At 41.6% G+C, this 19985-nt stretch overlaps 1 protein-coding gene across 1 annotated transcript in view; it reads left to right on the top strand.

Moving 5' to 3' along the window:
• Positions 1-19985, top strand: part of CRYBG3 (crystallin beta-gamma domain containing 3) — a 134292-nt gene that overhangs the window by 6805 nt on the left and 107502 nt on the right. The window contains exon 2 of the mRNA XM_056138592.1: positions 18589-18655. Within this exon, the coding sequence (XP_055994567.1) occupies positions 18589-18655 (67 nt within the window). The remainder of the gene's footprint in view (positions 1-18588; positions 18656-19985) is intronic.

Here is a 19985-nt window from a genome sequence, read left to right as displayed (position 1 = left end):
ACCCAGCAAATGGACTGTTAGTAACATGCAGAATTGCAAAGTTCTATAGAGTGGTTCTTGATACAAAGTTTAGAGATTTCACTCAATCAGCATGACTGGGAGAGTTAAAATGATCGAGCTGGATACTGGTGCTTACTGAGTAAGGTTACCTAAAAATTAAGCTAATGAAGGTAATCTGAAAAATAACAACAGTTACCCTGAAAACTGCCGGCCCTCAAGTTTTAAGTGCTAACCCTATTAGTTACGTGAGGAAAAGGAAAATCTGAATTTTCATTTTGTCTCTTCTTACAGTGATTTGAAAAGAGTGTAAAAAAATAATTGGTACCTATTTCAGTTGATTAGGAGTGATTTTGAAAGACTTTACGAGTAGCTCATACCTGCAGTAATAAAGATGGAGTGGGCTGTTTCAGGAGTCTTTGGGTGTAGAGCGGAATGTTTTGTGAGATTTGCAAGCTCCAGATTAGTGGAATTTATAATTGATAGTTGAATAGAACTATAGAATCCTGAATGGCATTGAAATTATACTTTATGCTCATTTTCAAGTGATACTACTGTTTTATTTAGACAGTATTTCTTTATTTTTTTAATTTTTAAAAAAGTTGTAGGCACAATGGTTTACAAAGCTCTTTACAAGAATTCATGCATAAGACATTCCAGTGCCACACCCGCCACCAGAGTCTCCATTTTCCTCCAGCATTGTCCCAGTGTCCCTCCCCTGGGGACCCCAGGGGAGGGAGTGTCCGGCTGAAGTTTCCTTTGAAGAATCTACTTCAAGCTGAGAGGAATTCTGTGGTAACTAGCTTAGTTGTACATTCTTTGGGGGTCACTTCTGGTGATGCTAGTTGGCCAACTGGGCCAGGTGGGTTAATGCTAGGGACCCAAGAATGCAAGGCTGCTTGGACCCGGTTTTGCTGAGGCCCACCTTGGTCATGGGCAGTGTTTCTAGGGTTACATCCGCTGTGCTGCAAGGAGCGGGCAGTGTGCCTGTGTTGAAACTCGGCCTCGCGCACCTGACCTCTGAGCTAGTTTATTGGCCCCAGTTGTACATTCTTAAGCATCTTAGAATTGTTAGTGTACCTCAAATTGCCCTCAATAAATTATGTAACTAGAACTTCTAGCATTTTTTGAAACAGTGGTAACTTTTGAGGTTCTATTTTAAAATCTCAGTTAAAACTATGCAACAATATATATAAGTAAAAGGATAAGAGCAAATTTTCTAAAGAAAAAGACAGTTAATAGTTCCTCAAGATAAAATATTTTACTTCTTGATCAAATTTCTTGCAAAATACGCTGAACTTCAAATGTGCTAGAATTGCTAACACAACTGTGATAGTGAGATAACTGACAGAAGGCAGTGGAGTTTCTCAAATAATAGAGTATGTGCTCCCATGTGTGAGGCCCTGGGTTCAGTCCCTATTCCCACAGAGTTTCTTGGGCGCCCCAGTTGTGGTATCCACAACAATAATTTAAAATATAAATTTAACTCTGGAAGTAAATTATGGAAATTTTAACTCAGAAAAATAATCTAGACTGTTTACTAAAAAGGGAGTGTCAGCATAAATTATCTATTACGTGTGTTTTGATTCTATTAATTTTATAACTCTGAGTAATTGTTATCTGTCAAGTATGGTATTTAGCCATGGGGATACAAAGGTGAACAGAGAGCCAACACTGCCCCCAAAGAGTTTGAGTACTAATGGAGGAGATACATATGTCAATTTCTATTCCCAAAAAGAGCCATTTTAATCTGAACCTGTTTTATTGTGTGTGTGATGCCTTCGGTTCAGAACACATTTACTCTTCCTGAGAGTTAGATATAGTACGGGGACTTTAATGGGCTCTCAGGATATATTTTCTCTGAACATGGTTTGATAAAAATCCTGTGCCAAGCCAGAATAACGAGGGGCTGGAATAGAATGTGAGCCAGCAAGGTGCACAGGTGTGCCATCCTACCATGTCTTACTCTTCTTGCTCCCACTTGATTCTTCTGATTCTGCAAGTCCTAGATGGAGATTGAAAAAACAAAAACCCTACATCTTTTCAGGAATCAGTGTTCTAAATGGAGATTCAGAATGGCTTTGTTAATAGAGAAACAAGTTGAATTTTTGTGACCAGAAATAACCTCTTTTTAATACTTACTTGACAACCATGAATGACTAAGTAGTGCTCCAACTTAAGCAGGCCTACCCCACCCTATTTAATGGAAAATATCCCCACACAGTTGGAAAGACTGTTTTGGTCAAGTATTTTTGTTGACTTTTTTGTCCGGTTGATTAGCGATGACAGAAGTTACCCAGAAAGACTAATCAGCCCCAAGCCCTGTGCATGAAACTTTCTGCTCTTAACTGAGACTAATTCTACTTTCATTTTACTTCATGGAGTAAACTTAGAAAGATCCAACAATAGCTGGACAAAAGTCTCACAGCAGTATGTGGCAGAGGCTCAATTTTCCTTCTTAAATTCAAAGCTCACAACATTATGTTACAGTTTCCTCTGCTTAATTTGGGCTGACCCTAAAAGGAGGCTGGCCTCAGAAAATAGTGTTGAATGGAAATCAAAGACAATGGCATGCAGTTGGATGTCTGCCAGATGGCTTGGGTTGATGCTTTGTAAAATAAAGGATTTATACTCATTAGAGTTTGGAGCAGAAAGAATAAGTGTACATATGTATTTGTGCAAATTATAAATTCATACTTAGCCACCTGGAAAAGGGATTTTCTTAAAAAGAGGTACAGATCGAAACAGGATATACTATATTCCACCTATTTGATAAGAAATACTGGAGTTTGATTGTAGGGAAACGGGTACTCATTCCACTGGCCAGTTGATAGCCACTGTGAGGGGAAATTTGATGAGTTTTATCAGTATTATCAATCTTTGTACTCTATTCAACAATCCTCTTTAATAATTCCATTAGATATATACACTTTGTAAATTGGCCAAAATTTGCTTATGCTAATTTAGTCATTGCAAGTGCTGTTTTTATCAACAAAAGAAAAAAAAGAGGGGCTGGCATGGTAGGGCATTTGCCTTGCATACCACTGACCCAGATTTGATCCCCAGCATCCCATATGGTCCTGGAAGCACCGGTGAGAATAATTCCTATGTGCTGAGCCAGGATTGACCCCTGAGCATCACTGTGTGTGACCCCCCGCAACCAAATACAAAAGAGAGACCTCTCCCATCAAATAGTGTATTAGTTTATCCCATATGCACAATGGAATGCTTCTTGGATATAAGAAAAAAATCACTGTTTACTGCTATGTGGATGGACCTGGAGAGTGTCATACTGAATGAAGTTCAGTATAGCGGGAGGGAGAGGGACAGATGCAGGATTATCGCCCTCATCTGTTGTAACAACAAATGCCCAAAGGCAACCGAAACAGAACTGTTCTCTAGAAGGAAGCATGTCCCTGGGGTGAAAAGTGGGCACACAGGGACAGTGGCGGAGTGAAGCAGACTGGTGCAGGGTGTGGTGCTGGAATGTTTCATGCACAAAACCCTGCCAGTCTCAATATTATAAATCACAATCTCTAAAATAAAATTTAAAAGAAGAGGGAGAAGATGTATAGCTCATACAGAGCTATCAAAAGAATGAGAGAAAAAAAATAATACACTGATAAGGAAATACCTCCAGCTACATTAAGTTAAAATAAAGATGCAGATCACTGTGTGTATTAAGTGCCTATTTGTAAAGGTAAAAAAGGTAAAGGCCCTCCCGTTGATCGTCGATTTGCTCGAGCGGGCCCAGTAACGTCTCCATTGGAGACTTTGTTGTTACTGTGTTTGGCATATCGAATACTCTCGGTAGCTTGCCGGGTGCCTATTTGTATATAAAGAAAAAGGGGTGAGCGTGAAAGAAGTCTGTTACTAGTATGCAGCAAGGTGGGAGGAGTGGATAAAGGGATAAGGAACTAGGATGAGAGTTTTTATTTTATGCTTTTTTGTCCCTAAAAATTACCCTGTGTTGTTGGGAGGATCCTCCCAGGATGGGAGAAGCATGCTGAAAGTAGACTATAGACCAAACATGATTGCCACTCAGTGTTTCTTTTGCAAACCACAACACCCAAAAGGAGAGAGAGAACAGAGGGGAATGCCCTGCCACAGAGGCAGGGTGAGATGAGGGAATGGGGGGTGGGAGGGATACTGGATGCGTGGTGGTGGGAAATGGGCACTGGTGGAGGGATGGGTGTTTGATCATTGTATAATTGAAACCCAAGCACAAAAATGTGTAAGTCTGCAACTGTACCTCATGATGTCTCACTATTAAAAAATTAAAAAAAAAGTTTTTAATGAAAAAATATAGTGGAATAATGTATTGTGTAATTATATCCTGAGTTTGCATTAATAAAGTATCAGACTTGTAAGTTTTACAAAAAAAATTACCCTGTGTATGGAGAGAGCCTTTGCTTTTCATGCACCCTGATCCGGGTTCAATCCCCAGCATCCCATATGATCCCCCTGAGCACCCTAGGAAAGGCAACGCCCTGGACATCACTAGGGGGGCCCCCTCTAAATAAAAAAAAATTATGTGAGAATGGAGAGATAGCTCAGCTATCTGGAGTGTGCTTTGCATACAGGAGACCTAAATATGAGCCCTATCTCTGCACGGTCCCCCAAGCACTGCCGGGAACAACCTCTGGAGCTAGGAGTAACTTACGAACATTACTGGGTGTGGCCTAAAAAGCAAAAAACACACCATGGAATACTATGCAGCTGTTAGAAAGATGAATTCATGAAATTTGCTTTTAAGTGGATAGACATGGAGAGTAACATGCAAAATGAAATGAGTCAGAAAGAGAGGGGCAGACCTAGAATGACTGCACTCATTTGTGGAATATCAAATAACATAGTATGAAATTAACCCCCCAAGGACAGTAGATACAAGGGCCAGGAGGATTGCTCCATGGTAGGAAGCCTACCTTATGAGCTGGGCGAGAAGGCAGCTGGGGTAGAGAAGGGACCACTAAGTTAATGAGGGTTGGAGGGATCGCTCAGGATGGTATATGTGTGCTGAAAGTAGACAAAGGACCAAACATGATGGCCTCTTAGTATCTGTACTGCAAACCATGATGCCCTAAAGTAGAGAGGGTGAGAGAGAAATTTTCACTCTAGAGGAAGGGAATGGGGTGTGGTGGGGGTGGCGGGAGGGATACTGGGGACATTGGTGGTGGAAAATGTGCACTGGTGGAGGGATGGGTGTTTGATCATTGTATGACTGAAATTCAGTCATTAAAGCTTTGTAACTGTATCTTACGGTTATTCAATTTTAAAAAAAGGAAAAAATCCTATGAGTTATTGATTTTAGAAAAAAGACTTAAGATCTGGTAAGAACTGTTTATTAAAAAAATAGAATGTATGATTCTTAAAAAAGAAAAAAAATAGAATGTATGATTCTTAAGTTGACAGAAATTATCCAGAGATTGAACTGCATGGAATCAGAGAGAGTACAGTCGTTAAGGCACATACTTTGCTTGTGGCTGACTCCCAATCAGCCCCTAGCACTGCACATGCCCCCCCGAACAGCACCAGGAATGACCCCTGAACCAGGAGTAAGCCCATTACACCACAGGTTGTGGCCCAGCCTCCAACACTCCTACAAAGAGAATCAACTGCATTAACTTGCTCAACTGAGACAAGTTAGATTATGGCTGTAAATATAAATATTTATAACGCAGAGCAATTTGATATTTTTAGAGGAATTTTTATTCTTCTTTTATGAGCTGGTGTGGGATTTTGGTTCCCTCCAAACTGCGTTTCAATTTTATTTTTAAAATTTATCATTTGCACAGGGGATGTGGTGTTAGTGGTGCTTGGGGGCTCCTTCCAGCTCTGCGATTGAGAGATACTCCTGCTGGTTTTGGGGGGGACTGTTTGGTGCTGGGAATGGAGCCAGGTTCACTCACACGCACGGCAGGCACTTCCGCTCCTCTGCTCTCCAGCCTCAGAATTTGGTATTTTGATATTTTGATACTTCATATGGGCTGGAGCAATAGCACAGCTGGTAGGGCGTTTGCCTTGCTTGCGGCCAACCTGGGTTCGATTCCTCCGTCCCTCTTGGAGAGCCTGGCGAGCTACTGAGAGTATCCTGCCCGCAAGGCAGAGCCTGGCAAGCTACCAGTGACATATTCCATATGCCCAAAACAGTAGCAAGTCTCACAATGGCTACGTTACTGGTGCCTGCTTGAGCAAATCGATGAACAACTGGAGGACAGTGACAGTGCTACAGTGATATTTCATATAGATATGAATGATGCTCCTTTAATCTATAATGTAAAATAGGGTGGGATTAGTGGTTAAGGATCACCTGTCATCCCCTTGCAGTACCATTTTTTTCTTTTTGGGTCACACCCGGCAATGCACAGGGGTTTCTCCTGGCTCTGCACTTTCAGTAGCTTTGTGACACAGAGCAGTCGTTCTGCCTCTGAGTTTCCTGTAGAAAGCCAGAGTGGAGGGCCTCTAACTTCTGGCATGAGCCTGCTTACCAAACTGCTGAGGGATAACAGGTACGTTCAATAGAAAGAGCCAGGGAAATAGATGAGTAGGAAGACTTGCTTCACTAGAAGAATCTCATAAAAAAAAGAGTTGTTTGGTTTCCTTATAGGATCCTAACATTTTGGTCCTCTAACTATAAAACTTGACCCTTGTTAAATTCAAGTCCGTCTAATACAATTCCTGCCGGACTCTCAGCTGGACTCTGTGACTACAGCAGCAAGCCAGAGGCGTTGTGGTCTTGGGCGCAGTTACGCAGTTCAGTGGGCAAGGCAAGTGTAGTGCAGACCTTTGCCCACTCATTCTTTTTCTCCTTCCCCCTTGGTATTGGTCGCGATGTAATAATGCTTGTTCTTATACACACCTGGGTGTTCTGCTGGCACATGTTAGTTGGGAGGCTTGCTTGCATATGTTCTTGCTTAGTTGGGGAGTTTACACACATTCTGGTTGTGCTTGTTGGGTGTCACTATGTGGTCCCACCCATGTGCTCTAGGGGTGTCATACTACCGGCCAGAGGGCATGGGCTTTATTTGTGTGATTTCTCATACTTGGTTTCAGTGTTTGCTCACAGCTGGATGTGTGTCAGAGGCTACCCTGGTGAAGCATTGGGAATCCAAACTCCAGGGCGGCTGGGAACAGCTTTGGGAATATGGGTCCGCCCACCTGCCATCCTTCCTGCCTTCTTGCCTTCCTTCCTTGTGTGTGGGGCCAAGCCCAGTCAGTGGTGCTAAGGGATCACTCCTGGCACTGCTCAGGGGACTAAATGCAGAACCTGGATTGAACTAGGGTCAGCTATGTGTTAGGCAAGCGCCTTACCCCCGATTAACTCTCTGGCCCTGTTTTACTTTCTTAATTAATTAAAATTGTTCCATATCTGATTATAGTATATGAGGATTTGGCTCTTTAACTTTGCTCTGCATTTTCCTTTATTCACCCTTCCTAAAATATTGTTATGATTTTGAGATTTATTTAGATTTTATTTAAAGAAGAGTATTTAGATTTTTTTTGAAATACTGTATCCCCGCTCCCCCAAGTATAGCATGTATTTTGAGAAATTTCATTATTATTATTTTTTAATTTTATGCATTATTTTTATTTGGGCCTCCCAAGCCCTGGGAGCCATTCCCAGTATTGCTCAGCTCCCCAGACCTGGCGGGTTAGGTACTAGGGCCTGAGGATGTGCCACTGCAGGGGGTTCCCAAGGCCACACACAGCAGTGTTGTGTGGGGTGACCAAATTGAGGTTCTGCGCCCCTGACCACTGAACTGTCTCTTAGCCCCCCGAGAAAATAGGGCTTTCAGAGGCTCTTTATGATGGGTGGCAGTGCCAGAAATGACAGGAAAATACTATTTGGGTACTCTCAAATAGGACTTTTGTGGAATTTCTATATCCGATGGATATCCGATGTTTCTTTGTATAAAACCATGAGTATTACTCTGATGATAGATATTAAATATGTATGTATTTTCGTGTTTAATGACAATAAGGAAGTGTTTTGAATTGTGCATTTGATGATTGAGAACAGGCTCCATGCGATCTGAAACTCAAGCCTTTTGTTTTCTTGGTTGTTAAAACATCAGGGGGCATGCTACCTGACTGGGGGACTGCAGTGTGCTTTATTAGTCCAAGTTGAAAAGGCATACTGTAATAATTTTGATTGTTCATTCTTCTAGGTAGGCAGATAAGGATCTTATTTGGCAATGCTGTGTATTATAATACAAAGACATTGCCATTATGTAATCGTTGTATTATTAGCATTCCATTATTGTCTATTCTAAAGTCATTGTGTACATTTAAAAAGTCAACTTCAATGGGTTTTTGTCACTTAAGTAGTGATGTATGTTTTGTGAAACATGAAATTTTAATAAAAGACCCCCCCCAAAGAAAGAAAGCATGACTCATAACTCAGACCCACTCACACAAGGCCTGTTCTAGATCATTTTCTATATGCCTGGTTCCATGTCTGTGCATTTTTACAAAAAAAGGTTCTTTTCAGGATCTTGAAACTTGAACATTTTTTTTTTTTCACAATGGTGCGTTGGCATTTTTCTACCATAGCATATGTATGGTTATACAAAGGATACAAATCATTTATGTTTCTTTCCTTTCCTGTTCCTCTGTTGATGTTGCCTTGAGTGGGGCCACTGGCATGCTTGGGGGCTGGGGGTTTGTGCTGCTCAGACTTGACTTCTGGTGTTTTCTGGGCTTGCAGCACTTGCAGCAAACACTTGCACACTCTGGTGCTTGGGGCAGGTGCTTCTCTTTCCTTCGGTGCTTGCACCCACTGTGGGGTGGCCAGAAGTCACCTGTGGGAGTTCATGCAGTGACACTGGACATTGAATTCACAACCTAGTGCTGGCAAGACAGGTGCTTCATCCACGGATTCATTTCCCTGCCTGTAAAATTTTGGGGGTCTCCTGAGCTGTGCTTAGGGCATCCAGGACCACTCTTTGATGTTCAGTGACCCATCCTGAACAGTTTGATACTGGGGTCTGGCACTGTGGCGCCTTACAGGGTCAGTGGTGCTGGAGGCAACCAGATCACTCTGGCAGTGTTCAGTAGGCTTCCAGGGCTATACATGCAGGTATTTGGGGGTGCTGGGGATCAAACTCAGGTCCTTATTATGTATGCAAGTGATGTGTGCCTGACTCCTGAACTATCTTCCTGGCTACTCCCAAATAATTTTTTTTTCTTTTTGGGTTAGACCCGGCAGTGCACAGGGGTTATTCATGCCTCTGCAATCAGGAATTACTCCTGGTGGTATTCGGAGGACCATATGGGATTCTGGGAATTGAACCCAGGTCAGCCACGTGCAAGGCAAATACCCTACCTGCTGTGCTATTGCTCCAGGCCCCCCTTCCCAAATAATTTTATATTTACTGTTTAAAAAAATCTTTGATCACTTTCCATATTCAGATTTGAACAGCTAGTATGTCTCTCCTTATAATGGGAGAAGGAAGAGTGAAGAAAATAAATTACTATCTGGTTTACTTTTCTTTATTTGTTTTTGGGTTTATGAGCTGAACCTGGTGGTGCTTGGGCTTATTGCTGAGCTCTGCACTCTGGTATCACTCCAGGTGGGCTCAGGGGACCTTAGAGGGGGCTGGGGATCAAACTTTGGTCAACCACTTGCAAGTTAAGTGCCCTGCCTGCCATACTGTCATTCCGTTCCATTCCTCATTTTATTATTTTAGCATTTAAAAATTTTTTTTGTTTGTTTTTGGGCCATACTCAGTGGTGCTCAGGGTTTACTCCTGGCTCTGCACTCAGGGCTCACTCCTGGTCAGCTCTGGGGACTCTGTAAGATGCTGAGGATCAAACACAGGTTGGCCCATGCAAGGCATGCACCCTACCTGGTGTATTATTTTTCTGGTCTGAGTCCATCATTTTAGAAGGCAGCTAGAATATTGTTTTAAGTTTACATCACAGCAGAAAGTTCTACATCAAAGCAGAAAGTTCTGGATGCTGATTCTTGTGAGGTGGGTCACAAGTGTGGAGACCCAAGTATGAGGCAGAGGCGTTCAGGAGCATGGAACAGTTACTTATGTGACATATAGGTAGCAGGGGTACATACAAGACACACCAAGACTTCCTGTAATTGAACTGTAATTATGTGTCTGGGGGTCATGAGATGGGAACAGGAACAAATCAGCTTTAAGGAAGAGGAACAAGGGAGGGCTGGCACTATTGGAAAGGCTTGCAGAGGACTTAAGTTTGCAGAGAAATGAGCTTCATGACCATGTCTGTTACCTTTCCTTTCTTCTAGTTTTTCCCCAGAGTTCTAAAATTTAAATGCCAGATGTTTGAGATGAAGTACATGCTGTTTGACTACCTTAAAATTGCAGCTTTTATTTACCTTCTAATTTGAAGCCTAGAAATAGTGCCATAACCACCTGTTTTATATTCTGTTAATGGTCATTAAAAAATACAAGTACTACTCTACTGTTGGAAGTGGCTATTTATAAATGGCCAGTTTTCCAAATGGTTATTTGTAAATCATTGGTGTGGAGCTTTGCCTTTGTTCCCATAGAAGTTGGTCTGGAGTTGCTGGGTGGGGCTTTAGTCCAGCTCACAAAAGTTAGTTTAATCCATCCATAATGTGCCGTCAGTACAGTTGGACTGGAGAGCTTTGGACTTTGTAATAGAAAACTGTTTCAAAGGAAAAACTTTTAGGTAGCATAGTTGTACATCTACATGTATGAGCTAGTCATTCTAGTCATCCTTAGTGGATATTCTCTAAGGCATAGAATCAAGATGTTTTGGGAGAGTATAAGTGATAAAGTTCATTCTATGTTTAAGGACCTAGCTGAAGGCTTAAAAGGTGGAAACTAAGGGAACAAGCAATTGGCCTCAGTAACTTTGAAACAGGGGACAGTAAAAGTATCTTTGTTATCATGCTTTGGGATTGTTTTGATTTTGAGTTAGTGCTTTTTTCTTAGCCTTTATTTTCCTATACGTACAAACCCTCAAGGTTATTGCACTTATTTCTTTTCCCACTCATCTTCTTTTTTTAAATTTTTTTTTATTTTTGGTTCACACTCAGAGATGCACAGGAGTTACTCCTGACTCTGCACTCAGGAATTACTCCTGGCAGTGCTCAGGGGACCGTATGGGATGCTGGGAATGGAGCCTGAGTCGGCTGTGTGCAAGGCAGACACCCTACCTGCTGTGCTGTCGTTCCAGCCCCCAAACTCATCTTAATCTTGGAAGATTCTAGAATCTCAGAGGAGGTCTTATTTTTTTTTCTCTTTGCACATTTGAAAAATCAAAGTTGCATTTTGACTGAAGGCTTTCCCCCCTAAAGTGCTATCCCTGAAACAGACCTATGCCAATTAAGCTTCTATAAAGCATTCGAAACTACCAGTGACAGAGGGAAAGAGATCAGTGGGTAGGTAAGATAATATGTTCCATATTATCTCTTTATTTACTCCTGTAAGGCAGAGTCACAGTTAAGGGACTGGCATGTGACTTAATCATGCTACAGAATAGACCCAGTTGTCACTGTTAAGGTTTTGATCACTGGGACAGGTGAGCTGTAAAGATGAAGATTGTGCCAAGAAAGGAGTGTACAATGTATAAGTGGAAAGAGAGGGAGGTGCCCCTTATTAGATCATGCTTCTGTAAACAGCACTTCGGGGTGGGGATGGGGTAGCAGGGGTGAGAACAAGAGAGAATTTTTCATTGATTCTTTCACTCTTCACAGTGATATTGCTGCTTTCTCTGCCAGAAACCACAGCCTTGTCCAGTGGAAGTGAAAATTTCAGTGGGAAGATAACTTCCGGCAGCCGGTTGGACTCTCGGAAGGCTGGTGCCCCGTGGGTCATGGTCTGGGCACTGTTTCCATGTAGGGACATTCCCGGTTCAGGGACTACTCCCAGTTCAGGGAATGCCATCGCCACCCAAATTTTCTGCTTTCTGAAAATGGCAAGAAAGCAGTCTCCCACCGTCATTGAGAAGTGTGCAGATCCAGGAAGAAGCTGTATCCCGTTGTTTTAACATTTTTTATTTCTTGTGGGGTAGGACCCGGGGCTCCCAGGAGTCTAGGGTCTACTTCTGGTGATAGTCAGGTGACATGAGCAGGGGCCCGAGGATGTGGGATTGCTTGGATCCTCTGGTACTCACAGTAATGCTCAGGATTCCACATGGTACAGAAATATGCTCCAACCCTTGTACTGTCTCCCCAGCCCCATGATGCAGTGTTCATGATGCAGCCAGAGCGCTGGTGTTTGTGAGGAAAGGCAGGGTTAGGAGGCGGTCAGTGGCAGCCTGGGCCATGTGGAGGAGGCGTGAAGGGCGTTTCTCTCCCTCTCTGCCTCCACCACCTCTGAGTATCGTCCTGCCCCTGCCTGTCTGTCTTCTGACCCGTTCTGATGTTGCATTCTTAACCACATGAGGAACTGGCCCAGGAGGAGGCCCTGCAGCCCTCCTTGGGCTTGAATTTGTGGTATGCACTGAGAGGGATTTTTTTTTTCCTTGATAGTTCCACTTGAGAATTTGTGATGTAGCACATGCTCAGTAGGACAACATCTCTCTTTCTGGTCAGGAGTGCAGGATTTGTGCTGGCAATGGTAGTGCTGTCTACGAGTGAAATATTAGATAACCAGCCTTCAGATTGCTTGGAAATTTTAATACCTTTAAATAATGTTAGGTGGTGACCACCTTTCTGGCCAGATTATTATTTTTTTCCCCCCTCTCAGACTCTCAGGTACTGGTTTCAACTCAGCTGCTTATCAGAATTGAGGTTAGAGGACTGCCTACCTTAGAACACCCTGGTGAAGAGGGGATTGTTGAAAAGATCCACTCCTAGGTTCCTCTTCCCTCAGAATCTCTGACTTTTGGCACAGAAATCTGCTTTGCGAACATACTTGACCAGTGAGTGAGATACAGTTCCTTGGGGATTTGGCATCGGCTTTGTCTGTTGTGCTCACTAGAGCAGTGTTTGGCACCTAGAAAGTGCACTGGTTAGTGAGTTCTTGCATCCACTTTCCTGTTATCGTCTGTTTTTGTAACAATTTCATAAAAGTGGGAGTGTAAAATATCTTAAGTGACAGTCAAGAGGCTTTCCTATTTAGGCACACAAAATTGTAGAATGCGGATGGGCCCCAGTGTTTCATGCTCAGAGGTTTGTTTCATTCTGGCATAAAGTGTATGCTTAATATCAGTGTTTTGGGTTCCCCGATGCTTCAGAAGTAGGGATAGAAGTTCTGGGTTATTTTGATATTCATATTTTCCTGGTCTGACTTGAAAGCTTAATTTGTAAAGTTCTGTTAGCTTAAGAATGATGAGGCTTTTTAGAAATGCTATGTTGTCTTCGTGTTCACTGCATGCAAGCAAGCGCTGGTGTTTGTGGTTGTCTGTGTGAGTAGGAGTGTGTCCCTCACCACCTCCTGCCCTGTGTTTCGAAAGTGTCCTGGCTGAAATACTGCTGGGCCCCAAAGGGGTAAAATTATGAGAGAACAATAGGTGTATGGATTGTTGTCTGTAATAGGATCTGAATTTGAATATGTTTTTCTTGTCCCTTGTTTTAAAGTTTTAAAGTATCACTAAGCCTTTTTGAGCCTTTTCGGGTGTGTGTGTGTGTGTGTGTGTGTGTGTGTGTGTGTGTGTGTGTAAGCAGATACCTATTTTGAATATGCTGATCTACTCTTTTCTCTGTGTGTGTGTGTGTTTATCTTTTAAAACCAACTGAAAATAATCTTTTTTTCTGTTAAGTAATTTTCTTCCCCTGATACCTACTCTCCTTTTTTTTATATCTTTAAGATGATTTAGAATGAGAGTAGTTGGAATACCCTTTCAAAGAGACATAAATACCCCCTCATGAAAGAAAAAAAATACACAAATGTTTGTTTACATTGTTTCCAGTGGAACTCTTTTCTAATTCAGGCAAGCAAGTACAAAGGAAGAAACTTGAGTAACACCACTGATAAGGATTCTTCATTTGATCTATCAGTAATGGAGATGTGCTGAAGGATTTTTTTGAGCAAGGAACTGTATGATCAGATTGTCAATTATTGATCAGATTGTCTATCACTTGGACAGGAAAACTGAATTGAAGCAGAGCACTTCTGAAGGTGCCACAGTCCAAATGAGAGTCTCCAGGAAGTCAGAAAATAGCGGGGAAAGTTTTTTTTGAAGTATTGATTTTTCTTTTCACAAATAAACCAAAATTTGGAAATGTGTTGCTTACTTTAAAACTCACTTCTTTTTGAAGTTTCAGATTAGCAATGAAATTTAGACATATGATATACACTTCAGAAAGTCATATGAGAGGTGTTAAATATTATTTCTTTTGATGGTCTCAGCTTTTGGTTCTTCAGTTTTCTTACCCCAGCTTTTCTAATATTTTGTGTGTGTTTGTAGTATGGAAATTTTTACAGCAACTCAAAAATACTAAATTCTGTTTAAACCCGTCCATCTACAGGTGCATTTTCTGCAGAACTGAAATGCAGGAGGTTTCTTTTTTTTTTTTAAAAATCATTTTCAATTGCAATCTATTGTAAACACTTGTAAACACTCTAAAGAAGAATTTCAGGAATCTTAAAGCAAGAACTCAGAAGTTAAAGTTAAATGCTTATTGCTTGTTTGAGTTTTTAGGAAGGTCATTCAAAACAGATTATTTTGAGATTACAAATAAAATACTCAGTATCACTGTATCACTGTCATCTGTTGTTCCTTGATTTACTCCAGCGGGCTCCAGTAACATCTCTATTCCTCCCAGCCTGAGATTTTAGCAGCCTCTCCGTACTCGTCTTTCCCAATGATTGGAGGCTCTTTCAGGGTCAGGGGAATGAGACCTGTTATCGTTACTGTTACTGTTTTTGGCATATCGAATATGCCACAGGGAGCTTGCCAGGCTCTGCGCATGCAGACGGGATACTCTTGGAGGCTTGCCAGGCTCTCCGAGAGGTGTGTATATATATATATACATATATATATGTATATATATATATACACACACATATATATGTAGCTGGAGTGATAGCACAGCAGGTAGGGCATTTGCCTTGCATGCATCCAACTCGGCTGATCCGGGTTCAATTCCTCCACCTCTCTCAGAGAGCCGGGCAAGCTACTGAGAGTATTCCGCCCACACGGCAAAGCCTGGCAAGCTCCCCATGATGTATTCAGTATGCCAAACACAGTAACAACAAGTCTCACAATGGAGACGTTACTGGGCCCGCTCGAGCAAATTGATGAACAACGGGAAGACAGTGCTCTCTCTCTCTCTCTCTCTCTCTCTCTCTATATATATATATATATATATATATATATTTCTCTGATTTTGTTGCCTACTGTCTGAACCCCATCAAATATGGTGTGGTAATTATGGGAAATGGGTAGGAAGTGTCTTATGATGTGTCATACAGTTGCAAAGTGGCCATGTGGTCCGGAAAGTGGCGTGGAGTGTGGAGGTGGTTGGGTAGTGGAGGTCGGCTGCTGGGGCTGGGTCCCTTGGGGCGTGGAGGGCTCTCACCCACCCCACTTTGGGATGCCCCGAGTGAAAACAGCCTGGCCTGGAGTTCGTGTGGAGTCTGCTTCTCCCCCTGACTCCTTGGTAATCAGCTAGTGGGAGACCCTCGACTCTGATCCTTCACTTTCTCCTATCCCGGAACCCGGCAAGTCCTCACCTTCCATGAATGTATCTCCATCCATGTTGGCCATGCTGGTGCCCAGATTGGCAATGCCTGCTGGGAGCTCTACTGCCTGAAACACGGCATCCAGCCCGATGGCCAGATGCCCAGTGACAAGACCATTGGGAGAGGAGACGACTCCACTCACTATTCCCCCAAATTCATGTTAATGCTGCTGTTTTAATACATATTTTGTTGCTTTTTTCCTTTTTATTTCAATCATATAGGCCAATATTAGTTGATACCAAAAGGAAAAAACTGAATTATGAACAAATACTGACAGATAAAAATAAAGTAGGGGGAGAAGTATAACCTACTCAGTTTAAAGATAGCAACTATTTGAGACATTTTTGTTGATATGATAAAGACTGCCATTCTGAATTGTTCAAAATTATTTCTTACTTTTGGTTTTATTTTAGTGCAATTTCTACATGTCAAAAATCTTTTACACTTATTTATTCCATTTGCATATTTGATTTTCCTATTGACATTAAAAGGCATGACAGCCTTTTGTTGGTTCATTTATTTCTGCATAGATGATAAGAAGGTCAGGGACTGGGGCATGTAGCTCAATGGTAGAGTGCTTGCCTTACATGTGTGAGACCCTAGGTATGATCTCTGGTCCCACAAAGAACGAGGAATAATGAAGGAATGGGAGGGAAGGGAAGGGAGAAGGAAGAGAGGAAAGAGCAGGAAACAGAGACCATTGTATTTCCCAGAGTTTTGGTGTCTTCTCACTTTTCTGTCTTCTGTTCCTTATATTGGCTCTCCATATTGTCTGCAGGGCCAGTGTTTAGAATGTTTAAGTGGTATAAAGCCATATTCACTTTCTCATGCTCTCTGCTTTGGGTGGCCTTTAGCTAAGCTGTTGGCAGCTCCTTCCTCCTTTCTGATCCAGGAATGTGTTTCCATCAGCCTACTTTGTCTTGTCTCCTGCTTAAAGGTAATACTGCTAGGGGCCAGAGCGACAACACAGAGGGTGGGACATTTGCTTTGCATGCAGCCAACCTGGGTTCAGTCACACCCTGTATGGTCCTATGGACACCACCAGGAGTGATCCTGACTGTAGAGCCAGAAGTATACCCTGAGCACCACTGGGTGTGGGGAAAAAAAAAAAACAACTCCTAAAAATCAAAATAATGCTGCTAGTAGGGCCAAGGCCAAATTCTGTATTGAGTCTTGGCTGTAACTGACCTCTGTTCTCATCACTTGTTTCTTTCGTGTTTTATTTACTTGTGTTGGGGCCCACCTGGCTGTGTTTAGTTCTTACTCTTGTTCCTGTGCTCAGGGATCTCTCCTGGCACTACCCAGGTGCTGGGGAGTCAGGGGTGGAGTGTGTGCAGGGCAGACATCTAACAAGCTCTGCTATCTCTTCAGCCTCATCGGGTCTTTCATCCTTTGTCTTGTAGGGTACACTCTGCCTGCCACCAGTTGCTGTGCTCCATTCATTTTAAAAAGAAAAGAAAACACAGTGTCCCACAAATGATTGTGTTGTCTACTAACTCTGATTCAGTGGGCAGTTTCCTGAGCAGGCATCATCACTGTTGTTTCCTGTCTGCTCCATAGTATTTTGCTCATTTAGTAGTGAAATTTGAATTGTTTTAAGGTTTGTGTATCAGTCCCCCATACGGGACAAGGTTTAGGAAGATACATTCTTGTACCGTGAAAGAAAAACACAGTCCGAACATAGAGCAGACAGCCATTATAATCTTCAGATTTAAGTGCTTCTCTCCCCCCCCCCTTTTTTTTTATCTTTTGGCCACACTGTGATATTCATGAGTTATTCATGGCTCTGTTCTAAGGAATTACTCCTGGCAGTGCTTGGGAGACTAGATGGCATGCCGGAAATTGAGCCCAGGTCAGTCATGTGCAAGGTTATGTGCTGTGCTATTGTTCTGGCCCCTGGAATTTTGCAGTTTGTCTAGATTATGAAAGTATGAAAGATTATGAAAAGATGTATAGATTTTGAGGGAAATAATGGCATGTAAACATAAAGATGTTTATATTGAAAATGTGTATGTGCTTCATGGGGTTATTAGTTTATTACATGTAGACGTTCTAGACAAGGTGTTCCACACAGGCCAATTAGAAATGACTCTGAAAAATTGAGTTGTAAAGATGCCATCTAGACACATTTGGACTAGATAAACCTGCATCTATGTGAATATTCCAAGAATTTTCTAGGTGATCTTATATGTTTATAAGAATTTACTGCATACACTGGAATAAAGAAGGGATCACTAAGTCAATGATGGTTGGATAAATCATTTGTTATGGGAGATGTGTGCTGAAAGTAGATAAAGGACCAGACATGATAGCCTCTCAGTATCTGTATTGCAGAACATAATGCCCCAAAGTAGAGAGAGAGTATGGAAACTGTCTGCCATGGAGGCAGGGGGAGGATTGGAAAGGGGGGTATACTAGGGACATTGGTGGTGGAGAATGTGTGCTGGTCAAGGGATGGGTGTTTGATCATTGTATGATTGAAACGTAAACATGAAAGCTTGTAACTGTATCGCACAGTGATTCAATAATAAAATATATATAAATAATTTATTACATACTTCTATGCAATATATACAAACACTACTCAGCATAGACAGTAAAAAACAACAAAACCATGGTCAGGCTGTGGAGATTATTAATGAAAATAAAATCAGTGTTAAGTCATTTCTGTTTGTCAGGACTCATAACTTCTGAGAATATGACAACTGTACACTGACATTCCTTTGTTAGGCTGCTTCATTACTGTGATGCTGGTGCTTAAGAAAAAGGATAAGATAATATTCTGCATAGTGGGCTCACAATCTCTGAGACCTGGATGAGTATTTTTTGCTTTTCGAGTTGTAGCAATTCAGATCAACAGTCTTTGAGCACTGAAGACCGAGGCACTTAAAATTTTTGAATAGACATAGAAACCATTTATTAATAATTCTAATTTCAAATTTTATTTTTTATTTTTCAGTGTTGAAAGTGAGCCTGTGAATACCAATCAGAAAAAGGAAAATTTACTTTCATCAGAAGTGGTAAAGGTATTCTTTTAAATTAATATTATTACATGTCAGTACTGTGTTTTTCTTAATTTATGCTCAGTCTCCCCCTTTTTGGGGGAGAGGTCACACTGGGTGATGCTTAGAGGTTGCTCCTAGATCTGCACTCAAGAATTACTCTTGGCAGTGCAGGGGTGGACCATATGGGATGCCAAGGATTGAACTCAGGCCAGCAAGGCAAATGCCCTACCCACTGTGCTATCACTCTGGCTTCTCATTCTCCCCCTTTTAAATGTGATCATTTCATTTCGTGGAATGGGGCAAAGAGCCATGTATCATCACTTTTTTGTGGAAGTCCAGCTCAGCTGTTTTGAACAGTCGCATCTTGGGGTGGGTGAGGAAAGGAAAGCAGTGAGGAGCTAGATTAGAGTGTGATGTCTTGGTCTAGCTTCACTATTAATGTTAACTAGTTGTGGCCTTTGGCTGAGGCATTTAACCTGCCTACCTTTCCTACCTGTCAATGAGACAATATGACTTTTATGGTTCTTTTTGACCCTTGGAAGTTCTTTGATTGTTGTCACGTTTTCTCAAATGCTTCTAATTAATAGTATTTTGGTGATTTTATTTTATTTCATCTGGGGGCCACTTCTGGTGGTTCTTTGGGGCTTCTCCTGGTGGTACTTGGGAGACCATGTATTGCTAAGGATCGAATTTAGGTCTGCTGCATGCAAAGTATATGTTTTAGTTTTTGCATCATTTTCCTGGCCCATTAATAGTGGTTTGGAGGTTATAAGTTAAACAACTTAATTCTTTTGTGTCATCACCATGTGGGAGAAATGTTTGGAGTCAGATCATATATGAACTGACTTTCTTTGTTTCTACAGGATAAGTGTGGAAAATTGGGCAAATTATATACCGCCAGACAAGTGTCCTGAAGTGTGGTTAAAAATCTCTTGATCTTGTAACATTTATTGTCTCCAAAGCACCACCAGGAGTAGCCCCAAAGGAGTTGCCTCTAGCTTCAATGTCATGGAGAGTTCTGCCAATATTTTTCTTGTGTCTAATGGATGCCAGTTTGATATCAAGGTCTTTAATTCATTTTTATTGTTCCATATGAATTTAAGGCACATATGATCTATATCTTTGAAAAATACTATGGGTATCCTTATAGGAACTGTATTGAATCTATATAATGCTACCATTTTGATAGTGTTAATTCTCTGAATCCATGAGCAGTGGATGTGTCTACATTTCCTTAATGTCTATTATTTCTTTAAGATGTGTTTTGTAGTTCTGTTTATATAATTTGATTCCTAGGTACTTGATTTTCTGAGGCATAATTGTGAATGTGATTGATTTTAATCCCTTCTAT

The sequence above is a fragment of the Sorex fumeus genome, unplaced genomic scaffold (assembly GCF_029834395.1).
Source record: "Sorex fumeus unplaced genomic scaffold, SorFum_2.1 ptg000129l, whole genome shotgun sequence".
NCBI classification, from domain to species: domain Eukaryota; kingdom Metazoa; phylum Chordata; class Mammalia; order Eulipotyphla; family Soricidae; genus Sorex; species Sorex fumeus.
Note: the sequence above shows the minus strand (reverse complement) of the source record. Positions and strands in the feature narration are given on the sequence as shown.